The sequence below is a fragment of the Pezoporus occidentalis genome, unplaced genomic scaffold, assembly GCF_034315485.1.
Source record: "Pezoporus occidentalis ecotype Australia unplaced genomic scaffold, CSIRO_AGI_Poc_V1 ctg97, whole genome shotgun sequence".
NCBI classification, from domain to species: Eukaryota; Metazoa; Chordata; class Aves; order Psittaciformes; family Psittacidae; genus Pezoporus; species Pezoporus occidentalis.
The window spans coordinates 2,103,225-2,116,251 of record NW_026916336.1 but is presented as its reverse complement, the minus strand read 5'-3'; the positions used below and the strand labels follow the sequence as shown (position 1 = coordinate 2,116,251).

The 13,027-nt window shown below is 38.2% G+C and overlaps 1 protein-coding gene across 3 annotated transcripts in view; it reads left to right on the top strand.

The window, feature by feature from the left end:
- Positions 1-13,027, top strand: part of STAG1 (STAG1 cohesin complex component) — a 182,561-nt gene that overhangs the window by 139,572 nt on the left and 29,962 nt on the right. For all 3 annotated transcript variants that reach the window (XM_062606574.1, XM_062606575.1, XM_062606576.1), the window contains 7 exons: positions 825-942; positions 1,921-2,024; positions 4,826-4,918; positions 5,044-5,133; positions 5,333-5,536; positions 7,579-7,649; positions 12,489-12,576. In XM_062606574.1, coding sequence (XP_062462558.1) covers positions 825-942; positions 1,921-2,024; positions 4,826-4,918; positions 5,044-5,133; positions 5,333-5,536; positions 7,579-7,649; positions 12,489-12,576 — 768 coding nt within the window. The remainder of the gene's footprint in view (positions 1-824; positions 943-1,920; positions 2,025-4,825; positions 4,919-5,043; positions 5,134-5,332; positions 5,537-7,578; positions 7,650-12,488; positions 12,577-13,027) is intronic.

Genomic DNA, 13,027 nt, shown 5'->3' with positions numbered 1-13,027 from the left:
TCCTTCTGTGGAGAAAAGGAACTCAGATTTACTCCCAAAGCCATGATCAGCAAAATGCCTTCCCAGGCAAGCCGGAAGCTGCTCCCCAAGATCACTTCTCTCTCAGGGCCAGTTTTTGCTGTTGCTGGTTTTGAGGGATTTGTTAGAAATAAAGTAGAATTTTGTGACTTCAGTTTTCCTGCTGTACAATCTTAGGTGTTTTACAGTTAAGGAATCAGTTCCATGTCTGGCAGGCAAATCAGAACTGCATGTTGTGCTTATTATTTTTTGATAGAGGTTAAAGAACAGTTTATAGACCACTAGGAGCCTATGGATTATTTTTCTCACTTTACAACAGTTGCCTTAATTCACATAAAAACATTTTTTGCAGGTAAAGTTAGTGTTAATTCTGTACCTCCTGTAGGATTTCTGCTGCTGGTTTTGGTCTACGTAACAGCATGTATGAAAAATAAATGCCTGTTCAAGACATATAACAGCTCTCTTAGTCCATGTCTCACCATCTCTTTTTTTCATTAAGAAAAAGAGGAAGAAAGTGAGGAAAGCTTCTAAGTCAAAACTCTTAGGATTTTTCACAAACAAGCTGCTTATGGAAAAGAAGCTCAATTTGGTTTTATTCCGTTTTCTGTTAAAATACAGTCCCATTGTCATGCCGTTGTATCATTCAGTTAGAAGAAGATCTTCCACTGTTAGTTTTAAACTGAATTTTCGTTCCAACTAACAAGAGTACATGCCCAGGACGTTCTCCATGGCCAAATGATGGTGAAAGTTGAAGAAATGCTGCCTGTACCAGAACGCTGTATTAATGGTTGCTTTGGATTTTCTAGTTGCATGAACATGCAGCCTATTTGGTGGACAGTTTGTGGGAGAGTTCTCAAGAGCTGTTGAAGGACTGGGAATGTATGACCGAATTGCTCTTGGAAGAACCAGTCCAAGGAGAAGAAGGTATTTGTTTAGGCACTATACTTTACTGATATTGCCCAATACTGTTAATTAGTCCTTAAAAAGATGTTTCATCCTGGGTGATAGAGGTATTTATGTTGTGGTTTGTTTAGAAAGCCTATTCAAAGAGGATTTTCATTTAATCCATTTTTAATGTACTTCGTTTCAAAAGCAACATTTTTTGTGCTCTTATTTTTCATCTTGTGATGCGTGCTATACTGTAGTTCGCTGATATTAAAGGCTAGGATTACTTCTTGTCTGAATGTTTAAATAACAAGTGTATAAATGAGCTTTTCAATAAATTAAATGGCTAATAGAGTTTTGAACAGACAAGCACTTCAGGTATTGTTAATTATTTTCCAGACAATGTTAAAACCTAACGAATTCTCAAGAATTAAAAAAAAGTAAGGGAGTTCTTTCACCATTAGTTTTGAATCTCTTTTCACTAATAATAGATCTGTGTGCACAAGGTAGCCAGGGAGGTTGTTGGCAGTGAGTCCTTAATGGTGAGGAGTGTCACTCAAGAGCCTTCAGAATCCTTCAGGATTGTCCTAGTTCAGGGACCTTCACAGGTAGGAAATTAGGCACTTTGGTTCTTTGCTTGTGCATAGCCTGGTGGGTTTTGATCCTGTAGATGTGACCAGAAGAACTTCCCAAAGAACAGAAGGAAGGGGATGGTGAATAGTCAGTTGCTCTCTATCCTCCATGATGCTCTTTATTTTCTAGATCCTTGTTACATTCCCCTTCGTTCATCCTTTTTCTAGATTACATTTCTCTGGACTTCTTTCAGTTCTGCTGTACCCGTTTTGAGATGATGTGAGTGGTAATTCAAAGAGGAAGCAAGAAAGCCTTGATTTTAGAAATGGGACAAAATGTTGTCTCTATTCACTGTGTTTCATAACTGCATTTACAGATTTGTCTTCTTTAAGATGTCTTGCACACATATCAGAACTGATGTGACTTGTTCTTTTCCCTCCATAGCAATGTCTGACCGGCAGGAGAGTGCTCTTATTGAGTTGATGGTGTGTACAATCAGACAAGCTGCTGAAGCACATCCTCCAGTAGGCAGAGGCACTGGCAAGAGAGTAAGTGGTACTGCAGTAGGTAGCTCAGACCTGTGTGTACTACTACAGTGACATAAAATATTTGTTTGCATACACAATTTGACACTTTTAAATTAAATTGGCATTTCCTGTTTCATGTGAACATACTTGAAGAAAAGTAGTAGAAATTCTATTTCTGGACATGTTTAGGTTTCTGTTTCTCTGATTTGGGATTTTGTATTGCCAAATAGTAAAAATGTTGCAGCATGAAAATCTTCTTTTTTTTTTTTTTTTTTCAGATGGTCTTTTTAGCATACCCCTGGCTTACACTTGAAATGTACCCACATCTACAGCCCTTAATGTTAAATCTAGATTAGAATCAAAAGTGCATACCTTAGGAATAGAACAAGATTACCTTTGTCTTCCATAAAAGGGAATGTGCTGCTAATACGGATGTAGGATTTGCAGAAAAAGCTGACAGTATGTTCATCATGAGAGTAGTTAAGCACTGGAACAGAAGCTGAGAGTCTGTGCAGTTTCTATCCTTAGCGGCTTTCAAGACTTGACTGGACAAAGCCCTGGGCACCCTGGTCTCATCCCTGAACTGAGTCTACTTTGAGTAGGAGTACTGGGACTGGGACCAGCCTGAATACATCTGTGGTTTTACGTGTTTACTCTCTTTGTCTTTTCTGCTGAGTGCCCTAAACATTTAAGAATGTGACATTCTGGCCATATTGCAATCTAGCTGCCTCTTTCATTTATTTTATAGTGACTGGGGATCAGTGGAAGTCCGTTCCCAAGGCTGGGCATGGACTTTTAAGCATTTCAGTGTAAGTCACAAGGTCAGGATGATCAATAGGCTTTCATGTGTATGCTTCATAAATAACAACATCCATGTTCCAAAAGAATCCTAGCTTCCCAAATGTACTTTCCTGGTTTTTGATAGTTCCCCTTTTCTTTAGGTTAGACTAAAAATGAAAAAAAACAAACATGGAAACATTTGGTACTTGTGTTAGGTTCTGTTCCAAATAATCGTAACTACTTTATTAGAAATGCACAGACTTAATGAAGGTGAAATCTGGAGATAGACTTGGCATTCTTCATTTCTAAACTAAATGCAGTTACTTACCTTATGAATTGTTATAAACTAGCAGTTAATAAGCAGATTAACCTCATGTCCAGAAACAGCATCCCAGGAAAAGCTCCAAGAAAGCACCAATTTAAACATGCTTGATGTACCTAAATTCACATAGCATATTCTAATAAATTCCTAATTTATTGAAACATTTCTGTGGCTGCAGACTGTTCTAGCAGGCAAAGCAGCCTTTAAATTTAACAAGAATGTCATGTTTGTATTTTCTGTTTGGAGCACCAAATAGTGTCACTATCAGCTTTCCAAGTTATTTTTTTATGTCAAGAGATCTACACTTCAGTTCACTTAAGTTGAACAAATTGCTTAGTCTTAGTTTTTCAATATCTGTATTGTTTTCTTTAAAGCTAAAGAAAACATTTCAGTAGTTTCACCTTCTATAGTATGATCAAAACAGCCTTGAGATCATGCTTGGGGGCCCAGATTAATTCTTTGCACCACTGAATACAAATATTAGGTCACCAGAATATGACTGGGTGGTTGTCCTAGCCACATTTGCATTGCCTTCTAGTGAGCAAACAGCTTTTGCTGACACCATGGTGCTGCACCGCACGTTGGTACAGGGATTACAACTGCTGCTGTATGTATCCAGCTGTATGCCATGTACTATGGAAGTGATGTCTTAACCTGGTTACAAATCTGTTCCACCTCACTTCCATGGTTATTTCAAATTTCTGCTGACAAAATAGGCTGCCTGCCATCCAAGCACATGTTTTGTTTCCAGCTGTTCCTCCTCACTTAAGAGAGATGTAGGTATGACATTTAGCTTTTGCTTCTTTTCAGTTAGATCATGAGTTGTGGGATGGTAACTGCAGGGATCTCTTGACTTGTCAGTAGAGGTTTGTCATGTTCTCATCTCTTGCTAGCATATTCTCCAAGTTGAAATGGGAGCAGATTTCTGATTGTGCGCTCACCTTCTTGTGAAATAGTCTCTTCTCTGACTTCAGCTTGTAACCCTTATTGTGCAGTCTGGCAGCTTTGCTATACACAAATCATCAGCTAACTTCAGTATTTTTATCATTCTTTGTTTTCAGAAGTATTTTCTCTTTTCTGAAGCCACAAAGCCAGATCTAAGCTTTTATGAAGCATGCCGTTTTGATTATTGTCTCTCTGTTCACTGTTTCAAGGTGGTTTTGCTATGACAGCATTAGTAACTTCGGTATATCTGTCACTGAAATTTGTAAATGAATTCTGTGAATTTGGATGTATGTTCTCACTGAGAATTACATTCCAGTTTAGAGATGAGGTCATGAATCTACTAGTGAAAATCACTGTTACAGTGTGGTTTTGCTTTTGGTTTTCTTAATTATACTTCAGTTAGCCCTGAGGTCTTACATTAACACTTCGTTAAATGTGTGAAAGCCACAGCTCAATTCACTTGGAAGCAGTAGCAAAACTTCCACTGACTTTGGTTATATTTGAATTTCAATCTTCATAAAATGATGATGTGTTGAGACAATATCATGCTGGATAATATAATATTTTCCTTTTCAATCATGGCTTCTTAGGACACATGGTCCTCCCATTTAATCACTCTTCAGTCCAAATGTGTTTGAGTGTTTTATTCCCTCCTCTTTCGATTTATTAAAAATACACTTGCGTAGATTTTTGTTTGTAATGCAGACTTTAGAAAAAATAATGAAAGCCATATGCGGAAATTGTATTTATTTTAGTTATTTTTGGTTGCTTGCAGGTCTTGACAGCAAAAGAAAGGAAAACTCAGATAGATGACAGAAATAAATTGACTGAACATTTCATTATTGCGCTTCCTATGTTGCTATCAAAGGTACATTTTTCAACAAAAGAAATCTCTTGCTGGTATTTGCAGTTATCTTTAATTTTTTCATTCTGTAGCGTAGGTATTTATTTTTACTTCACTTATTTTTTTATTTTATTTCAATGATGTTCTAGTATTCTGCTGATGCCGAGAAGGTTGCAAATCTCCTGCAAATCCCTCAGTATTTTGATCTGGAAATCTATAGCACGGGCAGAATGGAAAAGGTACAGTACATTGAGCAAGAAGTCTTTCAAGCAAAGGTTGCTTTCAAGTATCTGATTACTATTCTAGTCCCACAGCAGTGTGCCTGCATCTTGCATATTAGTAATCTAACCTTGATTTGGTGTATTCTTTGAATGACTTTTTTCTTTGAGTTTCATTGTTCAGGTGAGGTGAAAGCTGAACTTCTTTTCTGATCTACAGCATCTGGATGCCTTATTGAAACAGATCAAGTTTGTTGTGGAAAAGCACGTGGAATCAGATGTTCTTGAAGCCTGCAGCAAAACTTACAGCATACTCTGTAGTGAAGAATATACAATCCAGAACAGAGTTGACATAGCCCACAGCCAACTTATTGATGAATTTGTGGATCGGTTCAACCATTCTGTAGAAGATCTGCTGCAGGAGGTTTGTTTTCTTAAAATTAATTTAGTTAGACTCTCTAAAATACAGTATAATGAACTGCAGAAAACATTCTTACCAAGTCATTAAATTACCCATCTGAAGATGTAGTGCAGCAGTAGCTATTTCATAATTATTTGGAGCTATATAACTGTGTAAAAAATCCCTTGGGCTGGCCATTAAGCGTGCAAAACATTGATGCTGTGAAACAAAGACCATGAAGCAGTCATGCTTCTGAAAATTTAGTTTAGTATTTAAACAGTCCACGTAAGAAATTAACTGGATGAATGGGTGAAAGCTGATGTAAAATGCAGAGAAAGGTGCATTTACATTAATGCTTGTGATGATTCCAGTTGTCCCAAGTATGTAGGCAGCAGAATGAAGATTGGATTATGTCTTGAATGGAAGAGAGGATTTAGTAAAATATTTATAATGTCATATTGCAAGAGCTCTAGAAAGAATGAAATAAAGATAGAAATCTGAAAGCTGGAGGTACCTGGGAATTACTTGTAAGAATGTATACTTCAAAATGCATAAGACAGAATACATTAAATAACAGTAGATAACTTGCTAATTTTTTTTTGCTTTATGTCAGTTTAGCTTCGTCTAACATTACTTAATTTGCTGTAATTCTTACGCTTTTTAAGCACAATTTATGGGTTGACAGATACATTTAATTTTTTATGTAAAATTATAGAAAGTTGATCTATAGTCTTAATTTCAGAATTGCACATTAAATAAGCTTTTTTTTTTGTCTTTGTCACATAGATGTATACTGTATAAATGCCGTGTCACATTGCAGAGTAAATACAGATTTTTCTGTTGCTGTAGGAGTATACATGAGTAAAAAAGACAGTGCATGCAGGAAGCAAGCACTCCACAATGCAGAGGAACAAGTGGAGTCACTGTACATCCTTTGATAGGATACATTTACTTTGCTGTCTACCTGTCTGCCACTTTATATGCACTTTCTTAGGAATTTCTTTAGCAGAACGTGGAAAGACATTACAGAATTTGTGCTCCATCTCTGCCCAGCTGTGTGTAGCAAGAGAATCCTTTCAGTTAATGCCACATTACATGTCTTAGCCATCTGTTTTAGTAGATGGATGATAGACTTGGATAGCTGAAGTTCCTTGACCCTGGCCAACAGGACCAGAAACTGCAAGGCAAAAAACTTTGGGAATCTGTTGCTGAGCTAGGTAGCAAAAAGGGATGGAGTGGGACTGCCAGCTTCAGAACCAGCCTAGTTCTCCACACCAGATGCCCAGTAACTGACGCCATAAGTAACAGCCTTTGCTCTTTCCACTGGCACCCACTGACAGAGGTTTAAGAACTATCTTTTGAAAGTAACTTGTTTCACTAAGAGAATTTGCTATTCAGTTTGCATAAAGTATTAGGGTAATAATATTTTTAAAAGCCAGAAAGGAAAAAAAAATGGAAGGTTTTGATTGAATTGTGCAATATTTATTCTTCTTGTTACCTCAGATTTGTAAAATCTAAATTAAAAAACACCAACCTTCCATCCAGCTCTGAATGTATGTGAATCTATGCACATAATGGGATTGGCATACATTACGGGCTGTAACACAGTGAACAGCAGTGAAGGATATGAGAAGACATTTTTCTATTGATAATATTAAAAAACTTGCTGTTGATACCTGCAGGTTTCTGGTGTGGAGAGTCACAAGTGTTTGGCTTTATTCTTGTAGCACTTTCATCAGCTGATGGTTAAAGCTGATAATTCATTTGTTTTTGTAAAATAAGGTAGAACTCAGGTTTTATTCTTGGGAATGATTTCTACTGCTGGAGAATACTGATTTGAGTATTAACATAGTGGTACTGCTGAATATTGTCAGATGATCTCATTTATTTCCTAGTTCTATGCAGTGGTTATTTAAATATTATTGTTATAGAATCCAGATAAAAGTCATTGGAAAATTTGGAGACAGTTGAATGTCAGCATAAACCCTCAAAGAAATCTGCTCCCCCTGTGCAGTAATGTTCTCTGCTGGATTGCTGAACTTTAATGGATGTCCTTTCATTTTCAGGGGGAAGAAGCTGATGATGATGATATATACAATGTGCTCTCCACATTAAAGAGGTTAACCTCTTTTCACAAGTAGGTGATTTTTTTTCCCTCAAAAATGTTATCAGTGAGTATCAGTTGATGTTTAGTGCTGAGAAATGAGAAAATATATGGCCTGAAATATGACATAGAGATTGCTGTATGATCAGTGGCATTTGTGCTATTACTTTTACAGATTTGATTTGCAAATGGTATGCTATCCCTTGCACTAAATATTTTTACACCCATGAGTGTCTTACTAAAAGTCCTATTCCCCTGCACGGCAGACAGTCAGTGCACAAGGGATGCTTCCTTATCACAGTAAGTGAGAGGACCTTGCTTCTGCCACCTCTCTTACATGAATTATTTTAACTGATTCAGTTTCTCTTTTCTTTCTGTGCTTAGTCTTCGCTTATCCTAAATTCTGCCTTGGATCATTGTACAGAATGGCTCTGAAGTATCTCCTGTTTGTTTCCATTCAACAGGAGTCCCACAGAGATCATTAAGTCATTACTAATTTCTATACAGCAGCAGACTGACACATGTGCAAATTAGGTTTTCAGTCTCCCTGGTAACACACTGGAGCCACTTCTGCCTTTCCTGAGAGGACTGGGGAAAGCTATAGTTCACATTCAAAAAAGAAGCACAGATCTTAAAGCTTTTTTGCGTCTCCCATATATATTTTTTTCCTTTTGGGCTCCAAATCTCTGGGGAGTTAATTCAGACTGTAAAGAAAGCCTTGCAGAATAACACACAGATAGGGGTTGGGGACATCTACCTTCGCCTTCAAAAAATAAGAAAGAGAAAAGAATGAAAGCTGAAGCTGATATGTTATTAGTGGTTATAGTTCAATGGGAATTTCTAATTAATATCTGCTTGTATATAATGAAGTAATGAAATCTTTTAGTTTCTCTACTGAATGTAATATCCTATGTGATTTCTTTGTGAAAGGAAACAATCATACCATACAATGCGATTTTTGCTGAACGTTTAGCTATGAGATTAGAATCTTCAAATCTTGCATTGAGCTTTCTCATGTCAGAAACAGTGGCTGTTGTCTGATATTGTCATTGTCTGTCACCAGTTGGAAGCCAAAAGAAATTAAATGAATGGAAGAAGCTGAAATTGCAGGCTGACAACTGATGCCTTTCCTATCTTATAAATGTGCACTGATAAAGTTGTTGCTGAGGCTTTGAAAAGAAACAAATCATCTCTTCTTCCAGTGAGAGAAACTCCTCTGTATCTTATCTGTTCTTGTGTTTCTTGGTAGCTGCTGTTTGTTCATGTCTTAGGAAGAAGCAGCCCAGCAAGGTGAAAATACAGGGGATTATTAGGAAAGCTTTCCAGACCAAAAAGCTTCCCTACTGAGATTGCCCAAGCCTAAGCTAATACTTTTTCCAAGAGGGCTCACAGCACACTTTTTAATTCATGTCTTTTCATAAAACAAGGATATCAGTATTGCAGTACAAATGAAATTCATCATTACAGTGCTTCCTTCCAAGTTTTCAGAATGCAAGAACAAATTTTCTTGAGGTCTTCGGAGTAGAACACCTGGATTATATACTTGGGCTTCTTTTTTTTGCCAGGGTCTCAATGATGTTTATAGAGATTTTTCTGTCCTTAACTACATGGAGGCAATTTTTCTATACTGACTCCAGCCTAATTCAGCTGAGCTTTCACGCATAGCACACCAGTGCTGTAGCAGTTTGTGTACTGTAAAATATCAGCATTTCTTATGTAATTACTTCAGTTAATTCAGTGCAAGATGTGTGCATCTCAAGCATCACCTCTGTTAGTGTGGATGTGCCATTTGATGCTGTCTTGTATAGGAAATGTTTCATGTTTAGAAATCGGGGTTGTTGGTATTACTGTCCAGTAGTCCTCAAGTATGCTTTTGAATTAGATTCCCTCCTGCCTCCACACTGGCTTCATAAGCCTGCAGGTGGCTATAGTAACTCTCGAGAGTCAGTATAAGCATCATCAGTCAGAACACTACCCAGGTAGGTAAATTCATGGTCAGACCAGATCTTCTCTACCTGTTATAAAAACTGTTTGCTTAAGCTTTTTTCTAGTAGTTGGCCAGTGCATCCTTCAGACTAATGTACTCAGAAGTTTATTATATCCAGAAGTAGTAGAAATGATGATAAATGAAACCTCAGTAGAGAAATTAGACTGCATCTAGCACAGCTGTTCAAAGTCTTTCACATTGTGCATCTTCAAAAAGAGAAGCAGTTTTTTGGGTGGAGAGATCACCTCTCTGAAAAGGAAGTTTTCTAAGCCGCTTCTTGCCACGCTTTCAGAAACATTGTGGAACTGGTACCTTTACTTCATCTAACTACTTCCTGGCAGAAACATGCCCAGCAGACAGTGCTATCTATAGGGATGAAAAGAAACCTTGGATGAAATGTTTTCTGTAATCCATGAAGACTCTCTGACATGGAGGGACAAAGGGAAAATTCCATGTTGGGTGGTTTTTCGTTCTGGAGCATTTGTGCCAATCTGAACCTCTGTGGAGAATTGTATTGTGTCCAAGGTACCTTTATAACTATAGTTTTGATTGCTAAGTACTTCAGAAGAGACAAAGATGTGCCAGAATGTGCCTAAATTTAATGAGGCTCTTCGTTAAGGAAGTGTATTTGGAAAACTCCTATGCAATATGTATGTAGTTAGAATTTTTCTGGTTTGGAAGCTGAAAAGCTCTTCCTGAGATCAGCTGTAAGACCAGGCTCAGAGCACAGTGCTCAGGTGCCCTCCAGCTGCCAAGTCAGTGGGGCATGCCCCCCATGAAGGGTTCCTGACATGGGGGACTCTAATATGAACAGGTGGAAATGAGACAGTTTTTCCTTTCCTGTTCCCTGTGGGATAATCTATGCTGATATCTTCCTCTGCACACCAAGGAGATTTTACTGCTTTAATTACAGCTCTGTAATTAAGGAGGTACAACTCTGCCTTACTATCAGTTCTTGTGATTTGCTGAAGCAGAAACTATGTGCTTAATATCACTACTCAGAAGCAGTTCTCTGACAGCCTGTAATTTACCTATGAAACATTTTATTTTCATACTTTGAAGAGCATCCAGATTCAAAGGTAGAGGCAATATTTTTACATTCTAGTTTCCTTTTGTTTGTAAGTTTTCCTGTTGTTCTATGCATGGATTTGAGCTAGAAGTCAAGATGCACCTTGGCTTAATGACACAACCGTCAGGCATATTTCACTTGCTCTCAGCACAAGGCCATTAATGTTTTCTGTGAAACTTAACCAGTGAGGTTTTCCAGTGCTGACACACTCCAGACTAGAAGCATTTCATGCTAGGCTTTCAGCAGGATCTGGCTATTCCCAATCTCAAATTCAGCCTCTGTTTCAGAACTAGAGAATTATTTTTTCTGGCTGAGCAGGGTAGTTAGTTATTTAAACAAAGTGGGACGGCTCCAAAGCAGGGAAGACACAAAGGGGTGGGAAAAGTGAAGCGTCTCTTGGTGATCGAGGTGCTGGGATGAAAGGGAGCCAGATGCAAGAGCCAGCTTTACCTAATTTACACTTGCCAAACTGAGTATCCCTTCTTCCAGGTGAGTATTTAAATCACCATAAATAATCACCACAGTTCAGATTATTCTGAGGTGCCTTGGTCTTTTACAAACATGTTATAAACTGTTTCAAATTATCTCAGTTTAATTCCATTGCAGAAAAAAGTTTAAAATTTTGTGAGAGAGAATTTTTGGCTTTCAGGCAACCTGATGTTTTGTAATTTCTTCTGGATTTCATAGAATCATAAAATCACAGGATGGGTAAGAAGGGACCTTAAAGCTCATCCATTTCCCACCCCCTGCCATGGGCAGGGTCACCTTCCACTAGACCAGATTGCTCCAAGCCCTGTCCAGCCTGGCTTTGAACACTGCCAGGGATGGGGCAGTCACAGCTTCTCTGGGCCTCACCACCCTCACAGGAAAGAAATTCTGCCTAATGTCTCATCTCAATCTCCCCTCTGTCACCTTAAAGCCATTCCCCTGTGTTTTGCCATTACAGGCCCTTGTAAAAAAGCCCCTCCCCAGGTTTCTTGTACCCCCTTTAGGCACTGGAAGCTGCTCTAAGGTTTCCCTGGATCCTTCTCCAGGCTCAACAACCCCAACTCTTTCAAGCCTGTGTCCATAGGAGAGGTGCTCCAACCCTTAAACCAAGTTCATGGCCTTTCTCACCTGTGTATTTAAAAAAGCTGTATCACAAGCTGTTGAGGTCTCTGAGGCTGTTGAATGTATGTTGCTAATCTCACTTGTATTCCTCTCAGTGGTCAATCAAGTTGGTACAACTGAAATGTGAAACAGTGACCGGGGGGTGGCAACCACCTGTCTTGTGTACATCATGCCAAGCTGTCTTACTTTAGTATTTCAGGGTATTTAACATCTAGTGTTAATGTATATTATTTTTCTCCAGATGATACAGCAGAAAAATCTGTAATTTAATTCTGTTTAAAGCCATTTTTAATTCAGTATATGTTGCTAGACTTTGGCCATAGTTTCTGCTGTAGTGCCCAGGAAAGTGCCTTCTGGAGTTCTTTCAGTGTTTAGAACCGAAAAGGAAAGATGATTTAGAGGCAACATTCAGGAGGAATTTGTAGCTACACTTAAGTAACCCTTAAAGATGTATGATATGCAGAGAGTTTATCTCCTTCCTACAGAATTCCCATGTAGTAAAACATTTTTCCTCAATTATCCAAAAGCCTAACTTCTGCTTTTAGCATGGTGTGAGCTAATTGTGCAGCTGCTTTGTCAGCAGACTGGATTGTCACAGCTTTGCAAAAATACCAAAGCTCACTGAGCTGCCAGGTCAGACTATATTCTTGCTGTCCTGTGGTTTTGAGGAACACAACTAATCTCTCTTTGTTACCTCTCATTCTAGCGCACATGATCTCACAAAATGGGATCTGTTCAGTAACTGCTACAGATTACTAAGAACTGGAATTGAACACGGAGCTATGCCAGAACAGGTACAGTGAGCAATATCTGCACTGCATCATTTGGGGATTCAAAGTTTTAGAGAGTCTATTCATCGAGAAATTCAAAAGGTTAATGCACTAGACTGCAGTTATTTAGGAAAACCATGGAGTTTTGAATGAAATTTATGCTGTAGTGAGGCCCTGATGAGGAGGTGAAAAATCTTGGAATATGAGATTTTTGAGGTACTTCCTCACCTTTCTCAACTGTGAAGTAAGGAATAACTAATGTTCCTTGCTGTGAAAAGCAATGCATAAATCATCATGTTTACAATGAAACCCAACATTTGTAAACCTTGGCTGTAATCAGTATTATCACAAGTTATTGGTGTGCAGTGAAGGTAATGGAAGTTTATGAAAACCAGGAAGCAAGAACATTTAGCAGGGATGATGGCCAGCCTTTCCAGTGGAGTTCTTAGAGTAGACACATCTTAGACTTTGTTTC